Raw genomic sequence first — 25,443 nt, 5'->3', positions numbered from 1 at the left:
TCGAAATGAAATCGTCCCTGTCATTGATCACGAGATAGCAACTGCCCGTAAAAATACGTTGGTATAATTACATGAAGGGGAAAACGGGCATAATATACTGCAGTACACATATATAGATAGGAAACGGCCGATTTAAATTAATCACCGTAACGCGAGCGCTTGAAACTTCGTAATGAAATTTATACCTCGCGTTCAGCAACCGGAATTCAGCCACAAAGTACACTTTAACAAAAGTAATTACGTGTCTGTTCATTTGATCTTTGAATTTTTAAAGTCAATTTCATCATCCTGGGTGCCATAAATTATTTTTTGAGGCTATTTTTTACAAACTAATTTTGGAAAGAAAATTTTTATTGAATTTATTCAAGTAACTAGAAATTGTCTATTCTTTGAACAAGTTACTCATGCATCATGATTTCAAAATTATTAACCGCATATAATTTTTATGTAATATATGTTTCGGCGCGAAATAATTTCAAGCGATAGTGGGTATAAAACAATTAAAAACAGTATTTCAATTTCTATACAGAAAATAAGATTTTCGCATTATTAATTCATTTAGCGACAATACACAATAGCTGTTAATTCACCTTTCGATAAATAAAATATCCCATGAATATAAAACTTAAAAATTTGAAATTTCTACGTTTTGACATGATCTAAAATCTTTTGTTTCCAAAATCGGAATCCACTGAACTCTCGGACTGAATTTATAAATTTCAATTTAGCACATTCAGGTTACACTTGAAGGAATTCCATTTTCTGCAAATCGTGTATCATCTTGGCAGCATCGCGAACAGCCTGCTATGAAGGTTCGGTACTCAATAAGCTGGAGCTTAAATCAGAGTTGAAACTTCAACCAAACAATAGTAAATCCGAGAACATTCGACAGCTGAAAGCCAGTTCTGAATCGAGGAAAATTATGCGTAATGAGTTATCCGGTGAAAATGTTACACGTGCAATCTAACAGTTACAGTATAAAGCCGCCAGCATTTATGCGATTCAGGTAACAATTTACAAATTGACAGTTGTTTAATACCCTAGGATTGGATAAAATGAGGAGTTGGCTAAGCCTGAACAATGAGACGAATGTCGATCGGTATAGTGTATCCTAAATTTCATGAATGCAGGCGAGCATCGGTAAAATTTACACAGAATTGCATAAATGCAGGCGAATTTTGATCAAATGTGCACCGATTTGCATAAATGCAGGCGAATCTTGTTCGAATGTACGCTGAATTGCATAAATGCAGGCGAATTTCGATCAAATGTGCGTCGATTTGCATAAATGCAGGCGAATCTTGTTCAAATATACGCTGAATTGCATAAACACAGGCGAATTTCGGTCGAATGTGCACTGAATTACATAAATGCAGGCGAATTTTGGACAAGTGTATGCTGATTTGCATAAATGTAGGCGAATTTTGTTCAAATGTACGCTGACTTGCATAATTGGCGGCGGCTTTCGGTTAAGGGTGTTTAGCTACACGTTCTCAACCAAAAGTGAATCTCGTCGACAATATTGAATACTTTCTGATGAGATAAAAATCTGGAATAAATTAACTATAATAAAGACGATAAGAAAATTAAATTTATGTAATAATGATGCTGAATAGTTACTAACAAATTGCTTAAACAAAACATTATTTAACAAGTTTTCAGGTAATGTCATTTTTCTCATGTGAAATGAATTCGTTGATTTTCCTGAATACACGCGATTTTTTAAAGAATTTTCTCACATTTATGAAAGTGCCGTTTTCGAAACTTGGTGAAGGCTGTATGTTCGTTTCGTGCCCGGAAACTTTTCAATTGTAATACATAACGGTTCTACGAAAACGTATAACAAAGTCATGATTTTTTCTCCATTTTTCAAAATTAAAAATTTCCGAAAACGGAAATTTCAAAAATATGATAAAATTCTTCAAAAATACATGTGTATTCAGAAAAATCAACGAAATCATTTCAAATGACGAAAAATAACATTGCTTAAACATTTGTTAAACACTGTTTTGTTTAAACAATTTATTGATAACTTTTGGGAATTATTATTACTCAAATTTTATTTTCTTATCGTCTTTATTTTGGTTGATTTTTCAAGATTTTTATCTTATTATGAAGTATTCAATATTGTCGACGAGACTCACTTTTGGTTGAGAATTTATAGCCAACACGTCCTTAAATGTACGCTGAATTGCATAAATGCAGGCGCAGACTTACCCTGCTATTTTTAATTACCATGAGAATTTTTTACGGAATGACCCGCTATATAGATTCGTACTTCCTCATACTCTGAGAGCAATACAGAGTCGTGAAAAAAGTGCCGGCTTTACGAGTCATATTGCGATAACATTAATTTACTACCTGCGACGGCTGGAAGATGGATTAAGGGGTAGAAATGACCGGTGATATGTCAAAACGGCCCAATAACAAAGAAAACGAAGAAGAAGAAAAAACCTGTGATAGAAACGGCGAGCTAGAAGATTTCTCAAAATAACTTTTCTAAGTGAGTGATTGTACACTTGACCACAAAAAAGTCACGATTTGCGCAACGGCGAATATAAAGAATTGCTGGCAGTTGATTGTAAGGAATTACTTTATTTTGTAAAAAACAAAGACAAAACAATGTCGTGAAAAATTATTTAAAAATTACTAATAATCGATGAAAAAAATAAATAATGAGTAATTAGGATAGTTTAAATACTTTTCGTTTTATGCAAATTGATTCTTCATTCTCTTTCTCAATCAAGTGTTGACGTTTAAAGTATATCAGTGGTATTGAATCGTGGAGAAACGATAAAATTACTTCCTTCACATCGAAAGTGTTAAATCTCAAATTGCTTTACAGCATTTATTTAAATTAGTTTGACAACATTCTACATTTGCCAGAACCCGTTATTCGAGAACTGAATTTGGCCATTTTCCCATAACCTCTCGCCAGCGTGACAGTATACAAATTGGGGTACGGGGCAAACTTTCGAACTACCGAAATTCAGATTGACCATTAATACGTCGAAATTCATCAGTTGGAAGGGTCAAAACTCCGGATGTTGTGAACTTCCATAGGGTCAAGATTATGAATGGTTGTAATTTTCCCAAGCTTCTGATGTAAATTATCTCAACATATCCTGGCACGATTTTTTTTCAAATCATCAAAATGATTCGAGTTTAAACGCTTACAGGGAATTCGAACAGTGCAGAAATTCCCTTGCATTGGGTATTTTGAGCTTTCGGAAATTGAGTTAAAGGGTTATATACACTTTTAGCGGGCGAAGTGACGTGATTTTCGTGATTTTTTTTTTTTTTTTTTGACAAGATAATAAATGTTTATTGTAAAACTGTGAACAACATTGATTAGTACATGTTTTCATGTACTTGTACAATTTTTTTCATTGAAAGATGTTTCAAAATGGCGGAACTACAGTTATATTCCAGGAGAGCCTTTTTTTGAGCATCAGTTTCGGTGGACATCATAACTCAAAAACGGTTCATCTGCAATCAGAATGTGAAAAGATTTTATTAGTATATTGCATTGGCTTGGGCGTGAATGACGGATTTGTAATAAATTTTATTTTTCCAAAAATGGCAACAATTTTAATAAAAAGTTCATTTTTTGAGGTGCTAAATTTTCGGTTTTTTTTTTGGTACAAGAATTTTTTTTTTTAAGAAAATTTAAAATCCTTCGTTCAGGCTCAAACCAATGCAATATACCAATAAAATCTTTTCACATTCTGATTTCAAATGAACCGTTTTTGAGTTATGATTTTCACCGGAACTGAGGCTCAAAAAAAGGCGCTTCTGGAATATTAGTTCTAATATGGCGGACGAAAATTTCGAATTCAATCGATGCCGGAGAAAAAAACCTTGTCCAGGGGTTTTTGAGGTCGCTGATTACGAATCTAAAATCGGATTTTGAAAATTCGGTATGGCGAATCTGATTAGCGACCCCGAAAATCCTTGCATTGAGTTCTTTGACCGCATTCGATCAAATTTGAAATTTTCGTCCACAATATTGGAACCGCCATTTTGAATTTCTAAGATCTGATTTCCAATTCGTAATCAGTGACCCTGAAAACTCTTGCACAGAATTTTTTGACAGATTCAATCAAATGTCAAATTCTCGTCCGCCATATTGAATCCGCCATTTTGAATCTTCAAAATCTGACTTCAGATTCGTAATCAGTGACCCTAAAACTCTTGCACAGAATTTTTTGACAGATTCAATCAAATGTCAAATTCTCGTCCGCCATATTGAATCCGCCATTTTGAATCTTCAAAATCTGACTTCAGATTCGTAATCAGTGACCCTAAAACTCTTGCACAGAATTTTTTGACAGATTCAATCAAATGTCAAATTCTCGTCTACCATATTGGATCCGCTATTTTGAATCTTCAAAATCTGATTTCAGTTCGTAATCAGTGACCCTGAAAACTCTTGCACAGAATTTTTTGACAGATTCAATCAAATATAAAATTCTCGTCCACCATATTGGATCCGCCATTTTGAATCTTCAAAATCTGACTTCAGATTCGTAATCAGTGACCCTAAAACTCTTGCACAGAATTTTTTGACAGATTCAATCAAATATAAAATTCTCGTCCACCATATTGGATCCGTCATCTTGAATTTTCAAAATCTGATTTCACATTCGTAACAAGTAACTCCAAGACTCACAGAATACTGTCTCGTCATAAAAGCTGATTCAGCACAATAACGTATGACTCAAATGGTTGACTGTTGCGAATTTCGGCCAACATCCACAGCGAAATCAAGCAATCCGTAGAGTGTGATAAAGTCCTCAGATTCGAGGCAGTGGTAAGAACGACGAACTGGTCAGACACCATCCGACTTGTCACGTCGCCGAGAGAGAAGGGACCGAGGCAGTCTCAGGTTTTCCTTTGAGGGAATCGCGATTGAATCGAGCTTAATATTTCACGAACGACGGCACGACGCGACGCGGTCAGAAGTTTCGCGAGCTTTTTAGGGGTCGCAAAACTCCACGGAACTCTCTATAGTATATCTACCGGCATAATTTATGGCCGGCACAATCGGGTTTCGGGGTCAGTCCTCTTTTTGGTGAAGATGAGCCCGTGCATTCATGGGCAAAAATTATTATGTGCCGCGTCCCTTTCATTTCTGCACTGCTTTTCCCCGGATCCTTTTATTTTCTTCTCTTTTTTTCTTCTTCTCTTTATCATCGGCTCATCTCCAAAGCAGATTCCCACCTTCCACCCTTTGCGTATTGACCCCGGTTGATCCGACGGGGCAAAAGCAATCAGGAAGGTCAGCGAATGAGACCGCCGCACACGTGTGTCTCGTTTTTCCGCTTTTCCTTTCTGCAGCTTTTTTTCTTTCCCTTCTCCAGCGAGCCTTGTTTAAATACAAATTACTTACCCTCGTTTCCGTGTACCTGTGCAAGGTGTGTAACGTAAACTGTCCCTTCTCATTTACAGTCATTAGTTTAGTCCTTCTTGACCTTTTCGCGACTGGCAGAAGGTAATGGAAGCTATAACTATACTAGGGTGGGCCAAAAAAAAATTACTTTTTTTTTTTGTTAGTTACCATAAAAATATAGTTCAAGATGACGAAAATAAAATTCTGTCAAAGTTTGAGCTTTTAATATTATTTTCAAGAGATGCTTACTTGCGATTTTCTATTTCCTGTTTAAATAACACAAGAGATTTTTTTTCGTTTTATTTTGGAATTTTATTACTCAACAACGGATTGGTGTATCATAAAAAACAATACATATTTTTGTAAGAAATTAAAGGATCTACAAAAAAGGTCTTCTGTAATTTTTCCATAAATCTGTTGGTTCAAGAGTTGATAGAAATATAAATTTTGTACAATAGTTTACGTTAAAACCTTATTTCTTGTTACGGTAATCGGAAATATCGGAAAAATTTTGACGTTTCCGTACAGAAGATAACACGAACTTCAAGAAATATTATATTGTTTCCATTTTTCAATCATTATTTAGTAGTGGAAATGAAAAAAATCGTAACATTTGACATAACTAATTTTTAATCTGAAATAACTTTCGAATCAGTAGATTTACGAATAAATCGCAAGAGACCTTTTTTGTAGATCGTTCAATTTCCTACAAAAATATGTATTGTTGTTTACGATACGCCCAACCGTTGTTGAGTAATAAAATTCCAAAATAAAAAAGAAAAGAAAAAAAATTTCCCGTGCTATTTAAACGGGCAATGGCAAATCGCAAATAGGCACCTCATAATATAAATATTAAGAAATGAAACTTTGACAGAATTTTTTTTTCGTCATCTTAAACGATATTTTCACGTTAACTAAGAAAAATAAATTGATCATTTTTTTGACCCACCAAATAATGTGAAAGAAAATAATGTTCGAGATGATCCATTCGTAGTTTTACGCCATTTTTGTACCGGTTTTTGTACAAAGTATCTCTAATTTCAACATAAGAAACCGTGACTCAACCGTTTTGACACAGATTTTTTTCTACCAGTGTACATGACGCTGGGGTGGAAAATTTTGGGATCTTTTGAGTTAACCTAATTAAATAATTATGGCTAGAAGAGTATGAAGTTTTGAATAGGAATAAGAAGAGTAGATTTATAAATAATTGAATTTATAATCTAATCTAAGTCGAAATTAGACTAGAATGAAAAAGTAGATCGAAGAAGGTAGAAGTAAAAGAATGATATTCCTGCAATGCTTTAAAACAATGTCTGCAAGCGATTGAAATTTGGATTAATTACTTATATTCATGTTTCGCACCTTTAGCGCCGTTAAAAACAATTTCTATGCGTACAAAGTCCACATTTTCTTCCATGTGGAATATTTTTTTGCTAAAATTAACACGGATTAGAGTCGATTTTGCATATGGAGTCCCGTAACTCACCTGCAAGACCATTTCTAAAGGTCTGATCCCCGGGATCAGACATAATTAGAGTCGAGTTTGTAATTAGGTCGAGAAAAGGAAAGGCACTTTGGTACTTTTAACACCGAAGTAGACAGTGTTTTATCCTCTTTGTTTGCATAATGAAGCAAGGTGGATAACAGACTACTGGCTTCACGAGTAAAGTAAGAGTAATTGTTTGACAGTTGAGGGAACCAGTCCCTAAACGTACCCTTTTCCTACATGACACATTCTAACGCGGTAAAGTAAGTTACAACTTCATATATAATAATCTGAATGTGAAAAAATCTTGCAGAATGAACATCAGAGAGTAAATACAATGCGTATTTGAATTAAAATCATTTAAAAATTACAAAAGTTTTTTAATTACTGTTGTAAACTGTAATTTGTTTAATAACAATAATCGAAAAACAAACTCTTACAAAATTACTTCAGTTATTTGCAATTGAAACGAAATTGATTTTCAAGTAAGAATTTAGGAAATACTGACGAAAGAAATTGTTTTTGTAATTTGTAAGGAATTACTTGTAAGAAATCAATAACAAGTACAAAAGTATTTCAATTACTTTTATAAACTGTAATTTGTTTAATAAGTAATCGAAAAACAAACTCTTACAAAATTGCTTCATTTATTTGCAATTGAAATGAAATTGATTTTGAAGTAGGAATTTAGGAAACAATGACAAAAGAAATTATTTTTGTAATTTGTAAGGAATTACTTGTAAGAAATCAATTACAAGTACAAAAGTACAGAAATAATTACTTCTCTAATTAATTTTCACAATTCGTCATATTCCAATTACAATTGATTAAAAATGACAAAATGAATTATTTTTGTAATTACTTTAGTAATTCATTTTCTAAAATGTAATTAATTTCGTTTCAATGACAAGTTGAAAAGTAATTTTGTTGAAAGTTTTAATTTTCAATTAGAAATTAGAAAAATAATTCAGACCTATCTTTGAATCAGTTACATTTCTGAAATGTACTTGATAATTTCATCCAATCAATTACAATTTTTCAAAAATAATTGACAGTATTTCCTGAGTCAATTACAATTTTTTAATGTAGTTGACAGCATCGTCGATTCAATACAATTTTGAAAATATCTATAGATCATTCCTCGTACATATGATCGATGTCTTGCCAAATGCTCTTGTTACTTGTTGTAATTAATTTCGTTTTGCAAATTGTAAAACTTATACTAATATTCGGCGAAGCATAATGAGACAAAATGGCTTACCGCAAGTGTAGACAACGTAGAGATAAGGCTTTGTGTTCGAATGCTTGCACGGATTCGCGGTCGCTGGACGAATGAACAATTTTGGACTCGTGGTTAGCACGCAGCTTCTCCGTCCGTGACAAGCTCTCATCACAGTTCTCGTTCCTCCCTCGCTGACACAGGCTACCATGACGTGAAAAAGGGTCATAAACATCAATGATTATTAATGGTGATGTTGTCCGAAATAATTTGTTTCGGTATCGCGGATAAATCGTCTGTCAAAAAATCAACACGTTTTCATTCAACGATGTGTTCATTTTCAATTCTCATTCTAATTACTCGTAATTCATCAAGGATGATTACAGGATTTTTTTGATGGGATATTAATCACGCAAGAAGATTATGTAAAATCCTTGGAAAATATTTTTGCTGAAAATTTTCAAACTTCTAATACAGTGGATTGAATAATCGCTGGTTTTTGAATTTCGAAATAATTATCACTTGTTTTTATTTTTATTGCGGAAAATTAAGGGGGCACATTAAAAGAAAATCTTGATGAAGAATTGAAAATTCGATAACGTTTTAATCTCGATACGAAATAAAGTCTTCGGAACTGGACGGTTTTTAGCTTTCAATTGATTTTCACTGATCCTGACTCGTGATCTTTTGTCTTCAATCGACATCTTGATATTTTTTTTTTTTTTTGTTTTCATTCAAGTATTATAAAATTTACTGGTAAAATTACAGCTCATCAGCGTGAATAACTTGGAATTTTGAAAATCCATTTTCCTGCAACAAGCTATTCGTGACGTTGCGAGTGCTCAAAATCATCGATCTAAAATCCAAAATAATGGAATAAACGAGGATCTGCATTACTTGTTGCTATAATTATACCATGAAGTGAAACCCAAAAATAGTATCGAATTAGGTTTCTATGGATCTCCGGTGAATAAGAAAAGACGTGTTGAATGTTGAAAATATGATGAATGTTGTGTTGAAATATGTTGAATAAGTTGTCTAGTATATTCGTCTTTTCTTATTCACGTAAGGTTCATGAAAACTGAATTCGATACCTCTTTTGGGCTCCGTTTTTTCTACTACTTTTGAATAATTATTAGTTTTCATTATGGTCACTCGTAGTGCATATATTTTCTAGTCTCAATGGCGATAACTTGAATTTAGGTATTTGACGTTGATGCCTAATTTAAGGGGTTATATACAGTCAGGAGACCCAAAAAAATTGATTTTTAAAGCATTTTTCTTGAGAGGAAATTTTAATTTATTAAAATGAAAATTTGTAAAAAAATATTTCGTTAATATAATGTATTGTGTTGTAATTGATCGAAGGAATAAGTAAAATAATAATTGTTGATAAAATAGCATCTTTAGAAAAAAAAAAAAAAACGATTTTTCACAAAAATTTAGGACCTCAATTGTTTATAAAATGGAAAATATTCATGAATGAGAAAAAACCTTGGTTTAATTACTGAAAAATATACTTAAAAAGCTTGTGTTAAAATTCGAGACTGATCCGTTGAGCCGTTTTCGAGAAATCTTGCTCACCGACTTTAAAAACACAGTTTTAAGAAAAACGTAACAGTAGAAAATTTTTTTTTTTCAACTTATATCGATTTGTCAATATTTTCCAGATTGCCAAGAAATTTTCTGTACTTAAATATATGTGCATACATTACGAAAATAGAAGAAAAAAGAAATGGATTTTTTTGAAATTTTCAACCGTATATAACCCCTTAACTGAAAACATGTGGTAAACTAAAAGTGATGAAAAAATACAGTATCGCCAAATATATTCGCACTAAATAGTTACTTTCACAAAATCTTCTTGCAATTGAAGGAACGTTTAAACCGTTACAATATAACGATAGGAATTTTACTATGAAACTTTTTTTCAATGAATCTTATGGAGTTTCCGCTTACTTTCCTCCGGAACGCCAGGCGGCTGAGGGCAGTGAAGATTTTCGTATTCAGTCCTGCCGTAAAATCCACTGTATACGGCAACTCGGCTTCCGGGGTTGCAGGATAACGAGACTTTCTCACCGGCGCATGATAGTTTGCTCCGAAACTCGTCTGTGAGAAAATTTTACGTTTAGATCTTGGGGAAGAGGATTCAGCGCGTACCCCTGAGCTTATCTCTAGTTCGTAACCGCGCAGCTGCTACAGCGACGAGATTTCAGTGCCGTTCGTTAAGTTCCACTTCACCAAGCACTCCAACTCCGGTTCGAGATGTGGGCGAAACACAAAGCGATCATGGCCACATTAAGTGAGGAATCGTCGAGGAGGCTTCAATCTGCCTAAACTAACTTTACCTTCGACTATGGGGATTGCAGCGACGACGCGATTTCGTTACGTGCGACATCCAACTGGATGTAAAGATTACGGGGTTCGGTTTAATCCTACTTTGAAATTTCGTCGAAGTGTTTCAATCTAGTTGTGAAGCGATTCGTTCACGTTTATTGTAGGCACCTCTGCACTCCTCGATTTACTACAAATCAGCAAAATGTTCAAAGGATGAACTTGATATGCGGGTGCAAAAAATGGTTTCGTGAAAAAAATTTCAGTTTTCTAACCTACAAATTTAAACTTGACAAACTGGATGGAATTTTGTAACTTAGTGACGGTGGGTACACATGTGAAAATGGCGGATCCAATATGGGGGATGAAAATTTTGAATTTGATCCATCCTGGAGAAAAAACTTTGATCAGGGGTCGCTGATTACGAATCTGAAGTCAGATTTTGAAAAGCCAGTATGGCGAATTTAATTAGCAGCCCCGAACATCCTTGTATTGGGTTCGTTGACCGGATTCAATTAAATTTGAGATTTTCGTCCGTCATATTTGATCCGCCATCTTGAATTTTGAAAATCCGATTTCAGATTCGTAATCAGTGACTCTGACAACTCCTCTATAGAATTATTTGACAGATTCAGAGAAATTTGAAATTATCGTCCACCATATTGTATCCGCCATCTTGAATTTTCAAAATTTGACTTCAGATTAGTAATCAATGAGCCTAAAAACTTCTGCATAGAATTATTTGACGGATTCGATCAAATTTCAAATTCTCGTCCGCCATGTTGGATCTACCATCTACAATTTATTGAATTAGATTTCAGATTTGCAATAAGTGACTCCAATAATCTCAAAATACTCAGTTTAATCCTACTTTGAAATTTCGTCGAACTGTTTCAATCGAGTTGTGAAGCGATTCGTTCACTTTTATTGTAGGCACCTCTGCACCCATCGATTTACTACAAATCCGCAAAACCTTCAAGGATGAACCTGATGTGCAGGTTCAAAAAAAGATTTCGTGAAAAAAATTAATTTTTCAAACCTACGAATTTCAACTTGACAAGGTGGATTGAATTTTATGATTTACAGATATTTTAACCCTAGTCATTACGTTGGCAATAGCAAATTTCAATGTTCCTATGCTTCATAGGGACTCTAGGGAATTTTATTATTTACAGACATTTTATCCCTAGCCATTACGTTGGCAACAGCAAATTTTAAAGTCCCTATGTTTCATAGGGATTCTAGGGAAATTCATAAATAAAAATTTAACATAACCTCTGACTTGACTCGAGAAAGAATGAGTTGTTTTATAATCATTGTCCAGATGTGTACATCGCTTTATCATTTTTTTGTAGCGATAGAATGTGCTCTTCCTCGAACTTGAATGAATCAATGATCGTTGAATGTGTAAATAAATTCTTTGTAAATCGTGTTGATTGAATCCTTTCTCATCTCCTTGGTCGGTCAAAAAATGCTGGTGGAATCAGACCGAATCGAGTTCAGTTTCAAACATAAATCACGAATTTTTACATAATTTTAAAGATTTATTGGCAAATGAAACTTAAGTCATTCTATTCCATGCTAATCACCTACAGCTTGTCAAGTTGATCATTTCAAATTTGGCAAATTATTTCATATCACACAAAGCAACATAAATTATTACAACGATGTTTCAAATGTCTCCAAAAATTGTCGAACGAAACGAATCTTTGATACGATTTTCATCATTGGTTCAGTTTTCTTTTCAAAAGTTCGAGTGCAAAAAGCCAACATTTTAAACTGAGTCCTATTTTGAAAATTTGATTGCTTTTATTTTCCTAATTGTGACTGTCTATCGAGTTTACTGTGGATCATAGTTCTTATAAATAATCAATTACTTCCAAAAACGACGATAAAAAAACTGATATCGATTATTGTGCGCAGAATTGGAATTATACAAACTTTCTTGAACACAAAATTTATTGAAAGGCACTGGAATTTGAATAGACATCTAATTTTCATCAGGTTTCGCACATACCGATCAGACACAAGAATTTAAACAAATTTTGAAAAGCGCGTTTTACCATCCAAAAACTCGAGAATCACAGTTTCACAGAATTTCAAAATGTCGAATGGCAAAAGTGTAGGTATTTTAGAATTACAGGGTATAATAGAAATTTTTAACTTAAAGTTTTTCTTTATACTTCAACTATTCTTCTCACGATTTTGAATATTGACATTCTACGTTTGCACTTTTTGAATTTTCAATTTTTTCCATATTTTCTACCTTTATTCCAACGATTCTATAATTTGGCTTTGAAAATTTTCACATTTTTCTTCAAAAAATTATATGTTCTTAAAACTTTAACATCCTATCACGTGACGATTCTACATTTCGAATCTCACCTATTCATTCGTTCACCGTCATCCAAAAATATCCAAAAAGTTTCCTCAGGGAATAAAAATTTATCTCTAAAGGTAGATTCCAGGGTGAATTTAACTTGAAGCTCGACTCACAGGGGCGACATTTATAGGCGAGCTCCACGAGTCGGGGCCGACGTAGACGAGCGTGTAGAAGGCAGGGATCTCGTTCATTTTCATCGCCCGTCAAGACTCGACACTGTCTCTTCTTCTGGCAAGCCTCGACGACCGTCTGCAGCAGCGAGTACTGTCGCAGGATCCCCAAAAAAAGGAAGAAGATAGTAGAAGATGAAAAAACAACAACAACAGCGAACGAAAAAAAACAAAATCAAAATAATAATCATAACAATAATAATAGAAAAAACCGAGATAAAAAAAAAAACACAAAAAAAAACAAATACGATCGAGAAGAAAAAGCAGAAAAGACGGAGGGACTTTATTTCGTTAGCGCGAAGACAAAACGTTTGACCCTCCGAACCGTTTTCGCTTTTATATATCTACCCTTCCCCATGATCCGTGGTCGACGTCCCTCCACTTTGTCTGGAAGCAAAGAAACAACGGGAAATAATTAACTTCGGACTTTACTGGTGCGATAGATATATATGATGATAAAATTTTTGTATAGAAATGGACGTCTATGGATTGGAGATCGGAAGAAGGAATGTGGATGGATCGATGGATGGATGGATGGATGATAAAACAATCTTCCTATTAATGTTTCTGATCCATTGATCTCTGTATTGACTGGATTGGTGATTGGCGTTCTCGGCAGTGTTGCCAACCTATCGGACGAATGTTTATTTAAATGGAGCAGCAACAATTGTTAGGATTTCTTATTTAGATGACACCAAAAAATTATTTTTTGGATGTCGTAATGGCACCACAATAATTCTTCATTATTTTTATGTTTATTAGAATCGGACCAGCGATGTGGATTTTTTGGTGAATCAATGGTGGAATAACCCATGTTCTCTGACTTTGTTGATATTAAGTAATGGTTACGTTCAAGAAAACTCAGTGTTTAACAAATTTTTTTCTGTAAACCTAATACGGGTAGTTTTTTCTTTATACATGTAACTCGATGAGCTTGAATGACGTTGTGTAAGCATTTGTGTTATCACTTTTTCTTATAAGCACTTTTTTTTAGCTTGTCATCAACTACGGCTTATACATCCTTAATTATGGAACTGTCTGGCGTACAGTCAACTAAAAAGTTAATGAAATTGAAAAAATATTAAAATGGAGGTTGTAAAAGTACGTTTCAAACTGACTGAGTTTTTTTTTTTTTTTTCATTGAACGAACTGCTTTGCAATAAAGAGTAACTGTTATAAATGATAAAATTATACGGAGAATGTTCAGTTTTTGACAGCTTTTTGAGAATATCATGTCACTGTTACGTTGTTTTATTCTTTTTCTTGTTTTTGTTTTTTTTTTTTCAAACAACATCCCATTGTTTGATTAATTTTCATGAAGAGAAAATCTCATGCATGTTCAGAAAAACACGAAATATACATTAAATTGTTATAAAAACAAAAAAGTGACATTTTCTCTTCGCTGCTAAAAATATTATTCTAGTAATTTCTGGAATAAAAGTCAATCAAGGTGTAATTCAAAGATTCAGATAATTTTCAAGGCTGCACGCTTTATCAAAAAATCGTGTCAAAAAAAATGGCCGGAAAATATTTTCATGAGACAGTTGGAATTTCAATTTTCAGGAAATTTCTTGAAAAATATACATATTCCAACGAAACGTTAAAACGATTAAATTACAACTAAAACAAAAAAAAAAATCATTTTTACTGGATTGGAATCCAAACAAAGGATGAAAAAAATATTTCCTGAAAGTAACTTTACGATTGTCTGAAGTTTTTCAGGTGTCAAGTGAAAATTTATAGCCGATGATGCGGAAGAAATTTTATTCAACAAAACTTACGGATGGAATTCGAGATGAAAAAAATCAGTTCATTATTAACATTAAGCAAATTCTAATAAATGTTTCATCGCTATATAATTAAATCAACAATATTTTCAATTCAATAAAAAACAGTCTTGTTTATCCTTATTTATTTGACGCAAGCGAGTCGGTTTTTTATTTAAAAAATACGAATCATCGACATTACAATTAAATCAATTATTGTGATCGAGAGAAAGAAAAAAAAAGCTTATAATATGAGAAAAAATTTGATTTTTAGCATTTTGTGAATTCAAACCAAAACTTTGATTACTTTGAAAAAAAAAAAATGTTTCTTCACAGTGAACGAAGCTGGATAATAAAAAAAAAAAAAAAAAAAAAAATTCGTCACTCTACATGCAACTTCATTTCTGTATTTGATAATTTTTTTCTCGGTGCTTTGTCATTTTGCCAAAACTATTCGCAACTGTAGACAGTATTTCATCGTTTCTGAACGGCTGCTCAAAGCATCGGCATTATACCCTTTTTCAGCAGTAATCTATTGCTCGCCATTCCCCTGAAGCTTATGGCACAATTATTCCAGCATCGATTTATGCAGCGCTCTTTCATCTGCGAATGGTTAACGCAAGCATACAAACGCACGTGAATGTGCATTATAGGTAACGTTCATTATTTGTCGCACTATTCATCGGATTGCAATCATCTGCCGGTGTGCGTTAATCTCGAATATGTATATATGGGAAATTCCAGCTGAATTCGACCCAGGCTCGACCTCATTTTTGCCAATTCAGTTGTCAATTTTTTTCGGAATTCTATTAGCTCATAAGAAGACACTGATGTGTTGTTCAGATTTTTTGAGTATAACGTTTTTGAGTTATGATGTTTTTTTCAAATTACCTTTTTTTCATGAACGACATTTTTCGAGAGGACGTAACGCAGAAACGTGAGATTTGACACCGAAATTTCGTTGAAATGAAATACTTGATTTAGTTCGAAGTTTGATGAAGAAGGAAGTCAGGATTTTTTTCTCGGGAAATTACGCTCCGATTCTTCGTCGAAAAGGGAAAACGATTTCGATCCGATTCGGGAGAGTCATTGGGATTTGAGACTCGATAATATTTCATGAAAGAATGAATAACTCGTCTCAAATGACGTGAATGAGGTTCATTCATTCCATTAATTTTGTCCAGTGACATTTAAAAATGTTCTTTAAGGTTCTTCGAACTTCGAGAATACTCAAATAACTCCTGAAAACGTTCTGGTATTATTTAGAAACGTTCAGATTCCTCTGGCAACTTTTGCAAAAATTCAGATTCTTTTTTTTCAGGCTAATAAAATTCTAAAACAAATTGAGAACTGAATCTGAACAGATGAGGTCAAGCGTACGTCGAATTCGGCTGGAATGCCCTATACATAAAACATATAGTCATCAGTTATTCGCATTTGCAAAATCGATTCATGCAATATCGGTAATATTAAGTTCTCTTTTTATAAACTTTGTTTTTTGCGATTTTTTATATCTTTCTTCTCACATTAAAGAACAGTGATTGTTTTTTTTCTAGATTTTTCTGACACGGTTTGAATTTTCTACAATTTTTTGAAATGATCTTAAGCATATTGATGGACACAATTTAAAAATCTGAAGAAATTTTGAAAAATCGGGCATCAGATATCCAAATTCTTAAGCCTGAATACATCACAGGCCACACTGGATTTTGAAAAATTTTTTCAGTTTTTTTACAAGAGTTTTTTTTCTCTTTCTTCTTTATTTTTCTAACGAAAGTTTTTTTCAACCACGATCAATTGATAACAAGGACCTAATTTGATATAATAACAAAAATTCTCAAAAAGAATTCGGTGTTACATGTAAAAATATTTCAGCAATCATCTATAGTAAAATGACTTCCGCTTCGGATTTTTTGAATATTTTTTTCGGAAAAAGCAGTAAGAAGGAAAAATCTTTCCACTTCGGTTGTAGGCTTAAAAAGTTTTATATCTGACGCATGATTTAGCAAGATTTTTTCAGATTTAAAAATTGTGTCGATCAATGAAATCGTTTAAAAAAATTGTAGAAAATTCAAACTGTTTCTAAAAATTCTAAAAAAAAAAGTTAGAGCCTTTTAGTGTGAGAACAATCATAGAAAAAATCGCGGGCTAAATCCAAGAAGTCAAGAGTCGAACGCAGGTTGAAATAGAACAGACTGTCCGATACTTACACTTACGTGCTGATCGAAACATTAAATGCTGAAGTTGTTTTTGAACCGGTCAATTCTACTTGTCCGCGACAATTTTTAGAGAGTATTTTGTTTGCTTCAAAGTTACGTGGAAGGTGATTACTTTTCGAGTGATTTTTAGTATCGCAAAGTATACTTGGAAGATTTTGCATTTTTCATATTTCTAAAAGATTTTGAACAAACGTGATTTTAGATATATTTTATGTTTCTTGACCGTAGAATTAATGAAGAAGAAATACAAAATTTCGTGGCTATAAATGGTCAAGAATATTTATTCAAATTGACTGAAATTTCGGTCAAAGCAAAGGTTGACCTTCCTCAGAGACAAGAAAAAAAAATATGTATACACGTAGTTTTTAATATAATATTATATATGTTTTTAATAAAGTTTTCAGGCCAATAATTAAATTCACAATTTAAATTATTACATTTTCAACTAATTCAATGTCGAGAGAAAGAATAAGAAAGGTTTGGAGGTTATAATTTCACGTAATGGTTGTAAAGATATTTTCAATGCGAAGGACTACATTGAAACAATTGAGAGGTCTACCTAACTGACAAGAAATTTTTTTTTTTTTTGGGATTTTTTCAAGAATTTTTTTAATAAGTTTTAAGTGAAAATATTGTTATAGGCTTAATGAATACACTCTCGAATTACATTAAGAAATTTTTTTTACTGATTTCAATCATTTTTTGTACACGAAAATCGTAATTGAAAATCAATCTGAAAAAAAGTAGGTTTGTGGTGCTGATCATTTCTCGGAGATGGTTGACCTGAAATTAAAAAATCGAAAGAGCTTAGATTCAGGATATCAATGGCGTTGGAATGAATTATACAATTTTTGATATTTCGAAAATTAACGAAATGGCGGCCATTTTTCAAAAAAGTTGAAAAAGACCGCTTTTTTGTCGTTTCTTGCAAAGAAAATATGGTTAAAATTCAAATTTCAAAACACGTATGATCCATTCCAAGGACAATAACATGCTGAATCTAAAACCGTTCGATTTTTTTATTTCAGGTTAACCATCTCCGAGAAATCATCAACACCGTAGACCGACTTTTTTCAGACTGATTTTCAACTATGATTTTCGTGTACAAACGTGATTAAAATCAATAAAAATTTTTTTTTATGTAATTCGAGAGTGTATTTATTAAGCCTTTTAAAGTCTGTATCAATATTTACAATTAAAACTAATTAACAAATTAAAAAAAATTCTTGAAAAACCGTTTTTTTCTCTTGCTCGTCAGTTGGGTAGATCCCTTAAACAATTTAATGACACAAACCGAAATCCTTACTCTGACCGAAAGTTATTCAATTTGAATAAACAGTTTTGACTGTTCATTCTCACGAAATTTTGTATCTCTTGTTCGATAATAATTAGCAAGAAAAATGGCGGAAAGTGCCCGAAAAATTAAGAAAAATCAGAATTCGCCAAAAATAAATTCAGAAGATATAAATCCGTCCTTTTTTTTTTTTTCCTCTTCAAGTTCGCATTGATACTAAAAATTGCATCGAATTCGCAGGGATTTCAGAACTACGTGGGCATAAATATTCATCGCGTAGCGCGTGAAATAGGTCAAAAGCCGACGTGAATTTTGGTCGACTAGGTACAACAATGAGTCGTTTCGACGTTGAATGATCGCCTATTTTCGGCTTTTCAGGAATTATGATATACCTTTTAAGAATGTAAATTTATTTGCACCATCCCACTACATTCAAAGAACTTTCACCTCTCGATTTTCCGACCCACGTGATAAAAGTTCCAACAATTAATTTTGAGAGATTAATATTGAAAAGATGAAAGCTATTGCCGGATAAGAATAGAGATTTGGTCCAGTCAACCTTTTGGACTGATTATGGTTTTATTATGTTGGTACGGTATAAAAAAATTCCATTTCCCTCCTTCTGTTGGCTTTAGTATCCCAGAAAATCCAGTTTTTCGGCATTATTTCTTAAAACTTATCGCCAAGTCAACGTATCCTTACAAAAAAAAAAATACAGTGTATAGCGGAAGTAAAGTTTTTTCGCGTTGATTTTTTTTTTTTTGACCCTCCTTCAATTCCAAAAAAATTCCTAAATTGTTTAAACACATTTTTCTCAACAACTAAGGTATACGCGGATGTAAAATATCTACTTTAAGTGTGTTTTGACTCAAAAAATACTCTCTTTTTTTTTTTGATTTTCTTACAAATCGGTGAGACACACTGAAAATTACGAAAAAATCGTTATTTTCCTCATTTTCGGCTATTTCTACGCTTCGTTTTACATTGAATGATGACGAAGGATTTTTTTAACTGAAAAAAAATATTGAACCAGATATTTTCTACCCAATTTAATACTCACGCGATCAGGCCTAAGAACAATTTATGTATGTAATAATATGTTTACGTATTATTTTGAATATTTTGAAATACTACTATTGAACAAAACGTGACTTATATATATATATATATATATATTTTTTTTTTATATATATAATTTTTCTCACTTCAAAAAGCACGGGTTATTTTTTTTAGATTCTTTCGACACGGTTCGAATTTTCTACAATCTTTCAAAACCATCCTATCGATCGACACAATTTAAAAATCTGAAAAATCATGTTTCAGATATCAAAATTTTCAAGCTTAGAGCCGAAGTGGGAAGAATTTTGCTTCCTACAGTTTTCAAGCTTTTTTTGAAAAAAAAACTTCAAAAAAATTATAAGTGGTAGTCCTTTTACTAGATAGATGGGTGAAATATTTTCATACTTCACACCAGATTGTTGAGAATTTTTTCAGATTCTTAAATTGTGTCTATCGATGAAATAAAAATGTCTAACCAATTTGAGAATTTTTTTGAAAAGGAAGGAGGGTGAAATCGCTTCCACGATTACCTTGGAATTCAACAAGAAATCTCCATCATTTTCTCAAAAATTTAAGTACCTCAAAGTAAAACTTGGAGAGATTCTTGTAAAGATAAATTTCTCCCAGAATTTCGTTCTTTCCTTCATAATTATTAGCGCGAAAAATCAATGAAATCATCGAAGTTTCGAGCTTCTAGAAACTTGTTTTACTAAATAATTAATTAATTATTCATGATTGTGTATAGAAATGGACAAATTTTTTCAATTATTCCGCGTCTTAAAGTTCCGAGTTTATTGACGTGGTGTGATTAAAAAATGTTCGGGCTTTTCATATCTTTTCATATCAATATCGTTAGGACAAAATCGTGAAAATCGTTTCCACGATTACCTTGAAATTCAACAAGAAATCCCCATAATTTTCTCAAAAATTTGAGTACCTAAAAGTTCTTAATTTTCCGCCATTTTACGTGCATGTATCCCTTCAATTTCGTCCTCGATTAAAAATTTCACAAGCAACATAATACAGCCATAAAAATAGAATTTCTTCTTCTACGGAGTTAAATTTCGACAAGTAATTTATCACTTATATCGCTATACTTGGAATGAAATATTCGTCTTCTCTTTTCCTAATATCTCACAATATCTCCACGTCTGTTCTTTTTCACGTGAAATCGCAAAAATTTCACGTCATATATTTCACAAAGATACCGCAAATATTTTATGAAATTGAAATGTCTCTACTGTCAAGCCCTGCGATATTTCTGGTTCTCATATTTTTGTCCACTCTCATTCACCGGTTATCTTTCAACTTTTTTTCTGTCTTAACAAATTCTAAAAGGTCCATCGAAAGTTCAAGACTAATTTTAAAAATATTACTTTTCAACTATTTTTCAACCATTTTCTTCATATAAATGTATTCGTATTCCAATAATTTAATCAATACTTCAAAGTTTATTTCAAATAGTTTGCAAACAATTCCTGGGATATCAATTTCCACGGTTCACGATATTATTTGTAGTTCACCAAATCAATCACTGTACGCATCGAAAGCTTTTATTGACCAACAAAAGCTGTCATATCAATCAGCAGTTGTTTGCACTGGTGAGTTTCTGATTGCCGTTGACTCATGAGTCAGCTAAAATAATACAATACAGTTGGGTTATACGCCATAAAAGATTAATCAAAAACGAAAAAAAAAACCAAAAAATCGGCAATCTTAATTAAAATTAAAACTTAACAGCAATTATTAAATGCATAATATAAAATAGTAAGTTTATAATAATAGGAGCACGAATCGCAAAAAATTTAGTATAACGTTGAAATATCATTTCTTTGAATAGTCGATGGACATGAAAATTACTATTAATAACTATTTTAATTTATTATAAAATTAATTCATAACAGATTATTCGAAATATTTGATTGAGAATTTTAGGTACGAAATTCTTAAGGAGCAGATTCGATCGTTTGAATCGTTTCTGCGATCTTGACCGAAATAGTAAAAATCTACTATTCTTCCGAGGTGATCTAACTATTTGAATAATAAAATCGAGCAATTGAGAATTCGCTTGAAAAAATAACAAATCAAATGGTTAATAAAACGAAAAATTTGAGAACCTTGATGTGCTTAAAAAACTTGTTTACTTTGTTCTAGTCGCATAGACTCTAATTAGTCTACTAATCTAGTGTGATGATGTGTTTTTGGTAGTTTTCAATAGTTAATTTCATACGAAGCATCATTATTATGTTCAATATGTTTACCCCACGATTTTTTATACGAGTGTTCTCACATTAAAAGGCTTTAATTTTTTTTTTTTTTGAGATTTTCCGACACGGTTTGAATTTTCTACAATTTTTTTAAAACGATTTCATTGATCAACACAATTTTTAAATCTGAAAAAATTTTGCTAAATCATGCGTCAGATATAAAATTCCTTTATGCCTAGAGCCGAAGTAGAAAGATTTTTTCTTTTTGCTGTTTTCAAGCTTTTTCAAAAAAAAAAAAAAAAAAAGAGAGAGAGATTGAAAGCTGGAATCATTGTACTACGGATGATTGCTGAAACATTTTCACACACCACACCGAATTTTTGAAATTTTTTTCAATTTTTTTGCGAGAGTTTTTTTTTTTCCTTTTCCTTCATTTCTCTAATAAAAGTTTTTTCAATTACGATCAATCAATAAAAAAAAAATGCTCAAAAATCCAGTGTAACATGTGAAAATGTTTCATCAACCATCTGTAGTAAAATGACTCACGCTTCTAATTTTTTTAACCTCTTTTTTTTTATTTTTGGAAATAGTTCGAGTTTCAATGTGTCGCGCATTTTGAGATATATGAAGGATGATATTAGGTAAGTTTCGCGACTGCGAACTTCACAACTGGGTTAAGTTGAGCGGAGCTTTGCGAGCTCGCAAATGTATTCAGTGCTGAAAATGTATCCATGAACTGCCGTAGGTATACGAGGCTCATTATTACGGAGAAATTCTTGTCCTCGACGTAAAAGCTCCGACCATCGAGACGGCGACGTCGAGATTCTTCATCAAAAGTCGAGCATCGTGACCGAAATGCACCGCTCGATTCAATACTCTGGCTAACGAGCCTTGATTACGGTTCGAAGAGAACGAAGTAAGAAGCTCGATTTCAATCCTTCGCTTCCTCAGATTCAACGCAATCACCGGTATGAAATTACAATCAAATCTGAATTTCTGTGAATAAAATTTGTGGTCTACCCAACTGGCGAGAAAAAAAAAGAAACAGGTTTTTTTTTTTTAGTATTTTTTTAACAAGACTTAACTGTAAATATTGATTTAGGCTTTGTTAGGATTGATAAAAAACACTCTCGAATTGCATTGGGAAATTTTTTTTATTGATTTTAATCACTTTTTATACACGAAAATTGGAGTTGAAAATCAGTCTCAAAAACAGTAGATCTGCGGTGTTGATGATTTCTTGCGGATGGTTGAACTGAAACTGGCAAATCGAACGGTTTTAGATTCAGCATGTTAATGGCCTTGGAACAATTATACGTTTTTTGAAATTTTGATTTTGACTGTGTTTTTTTTTTTTGCAAAAAACGATAAAAAACGCGGTCTTTTTCAAGTTTTTTGAAAAATGGCCGCCATTTTGTTATTTTTACAAAAAATCGTATGATTCATTCCAACGCCATTAACATGCCGAATCTAAAACCGTTCGATTTTTTGCTTTCAGGTTAACCATCTCCAAGAAATCATCAACACCACAGACTTACCTTTTTTCAGACTGATTTTCAACTACGATTTTCATGTATAAAAAGTGATTAAAATCAATACAAAAATTTCCTTCATGTAGTTCGAGAGTGTATTTATCAAGCTTAATAAAGTCTATATCAATATTTACAGTTAAAACTAATTAACTAATTAAAAAATTTCTTGAAAAAACACTTTTTTTCTTGCTCGTCAGTTGGGTAGACTCTTTTTTGAAATTTATTTTCACAGTAATGTATGAGATGTATTTCCACCAGAACTAATACACACTCACTTAAATCACGAAATGGCATGTTAAAAACAAATGAAGGTTATGAGTACGAAATAAAAGTTCAAAGTTAACAATTATATTTTCACATTTTTTCTCCTAAATTGTGATCAACTGAACTTTAGTTCGGGAATTTCTTTCAGTCTCACAAATTATTTTTCTACCTTGAGAAAGTTTTCTCTTAAATTTGATTGATCTCGATTGATTTTAGTTCCCAGTTTTTCACAGTTTTTTAAACATATTTATGCCCTTGTTTTTGTTGAGAATGAATATGCATTATTACACACTTCGAAGAAACTGTATAATCCCTTCGGGACTTTGTCGTGAATGCAATTCTTGGAATGCAATTCCCGTCTGTCTGACAACATTGATTGCCTTCCGCATTAAAGTAACATATTTCCATAATGCAATGCTTTGTTTAAACAATTTATTGATCATTTTTCGGCATTATTACTATCCAAATTTAATTTTCTTACCGCTTTTATTGCGTTTGATTTTTTCCGACTTTTATCCTCTCATAAAGTATTTTATATTGTCAACGAGACCTTTTACAGATTTTTTTTAAATATAGAGCCCGTTTGAGTTCCATTTTCAAATTTTTACTGTTTTTTTCAGAACTCAAAAATATCAAGTTGATGATGAAAAATGTTGGAGAAATTTATAAACAAATTAATGATAATTCATTAGCGTTTAAAATAACTCAAGATCTTCAAAATCGATCTTCTGCATTTTTCTAGCAATTTACAATCGTGCATATATTTTCTTTGAAAAATATCGCAAATTTTTTTCGCGAAACACGTGTTTCATTCTTTCATGTGCAGAATGCATCCACAAACTTTAAAATAAATCGGAATCAGTGATTAAAATTTAGTGTCCGATTTCAAGTAGAACGAGGAAGAAACGTATACTTAACTAATATTAGCAATGGCTAAATTTTTATTCACACCCAATGAGATCGACATATTTGAGGCTAACAAGTAAAAAAATGTATTCAAATCAAATTTAGAGATTTTCATGTAACAAAAATATGAATTTATTAACTGTGAGGAAATTTCTTTACGCCTAGGCATTCAAATTCATTCTTTTTTTCAGTGTAAAAAACTGCTTATAATTTGATTATATTAAACCATGATATTCAATTTTTCATAGATATTGGTTTTTAAATGAGTTCAAAGGAAAATCATTCAAAAAAAATCCAGTTTTTTTTTTTATTATTATCAAATATGAAAGAAACTAATTTAGCAGTGGAATGTAGAAAAAAATCGATCAAAAGTCAAAGAATGAAAAAAAAATGCATTCGTCTTACAAAACACAGAGAAAATCTTTTTCAGGAGTATTACTTGAATTTTTAACACATTATACACAGTAAAATAATCTTACTCAAGATTGTAAAGCGTTTTCAGTAGCTTCAACGATTGAAAGACAAAAGTCTGAAGTAAGATTCTCCGATTCATCGAAGGAATTCGATAACTGCGCTAGTTTGAAGGTCGTGGCAAGTGTTCCGCTCGTTTCCGGAGACAATCGGAGAAAATTACGGAAGAAACGAGCCGAGATATTGTCGATGAACTTTTATGAAAACGAACAAGTCACGATGTTATCGGATGAAGCGAAAAGAAACGAAGACAATGTAGTGAAAAGAGGCACGTCAGTAAAAAAATGTCGGAAGTAAACTACGCTGTATAAATAATTTTGCCACTACACGTAGAGGAAAAGAATAAGAGCAGATTTTACTAAAAACTGCCGACACGTCAGAGTTTTTGGTAAAAAATTAGTCACGTCAACCATATTTTTTACGATAAATATAGCAAATTTCACTCCATACTTAGTGGTTTTCACTAATTCTGCATTTTACGAAATATATTTCACCAAAAAACCTGATTTGTTCCTCTTTTCCTGCAGTTTTGAGTAAAATCTGGTCATTCATTTTCTCCGTGTTCGTATGCAGGGTGAGTCTAACCTATAAGGTCCAATCTGCCATATTTTTGACGGATTTCGACATCATGCGCATGCGCCAATTTTTTTTGTCCGCTGAGGCAGGCCTGTTAACCTCAAAACTTGTAAGTGTTTAAGGTTAAGTCTATCGTTTATTCAACTTCGAAACTGAGGGTGA

The 25,443-nt window shown here is 32.4% G+C and overlaps 1 protein-coding gene across 1 annotated transcript in view; it reads right to left on the bottom strand.

The window, feature by feature from the left end:
* The window catches only part of LOC124414148 (protein eva-1-like), an 87,519-nt gene that overhangs the window by 22,029 nt on the left and 40,047 nt on the right, over positions 1-25,443 (bottom strand). Inside the window, exons 3-6 of the mRNA XM_046895094.1 lie at positions 13,336-13,374; positions 12,931-13,081; positions 10,060-10,209; positions 8,143-8,304 (exon numbers count right to left, since the gene is read on the bottom strand). Of these exons, the coding sequence (XP_046751050.1) occupies positions 8,143-8,304; positions 10,060-10,209; positions 12,931-13,081; positions 13,336-13,374 (502 nt within the window). The remainder of the gene's footprint in view (positions 1-8,142; positions 8,305-10,059; positions 10,210-12,930; positions 13,082-13,335; positions 13,375-25,443) is intronic.

Source organism: Diprion similis, chromosome 13, assembly GCF_021155765.1.
Source record: "Diprion similis isolate iyDipSimi1 chromosome 13, iyDipSimi1.1, whole genome shotgun sequence".
Lineage (NCBI taxonomy): Eukaryota > Metazoa > Arthropoda > Insecta > Hymenoptera > Diprionidae > Diprion > Diprion similis.
The sequence above is the reverse complement of the archived record's forward strand: the minus strand, read 5'-3'. Positions and strand labels throughout refer to the sequence as shown.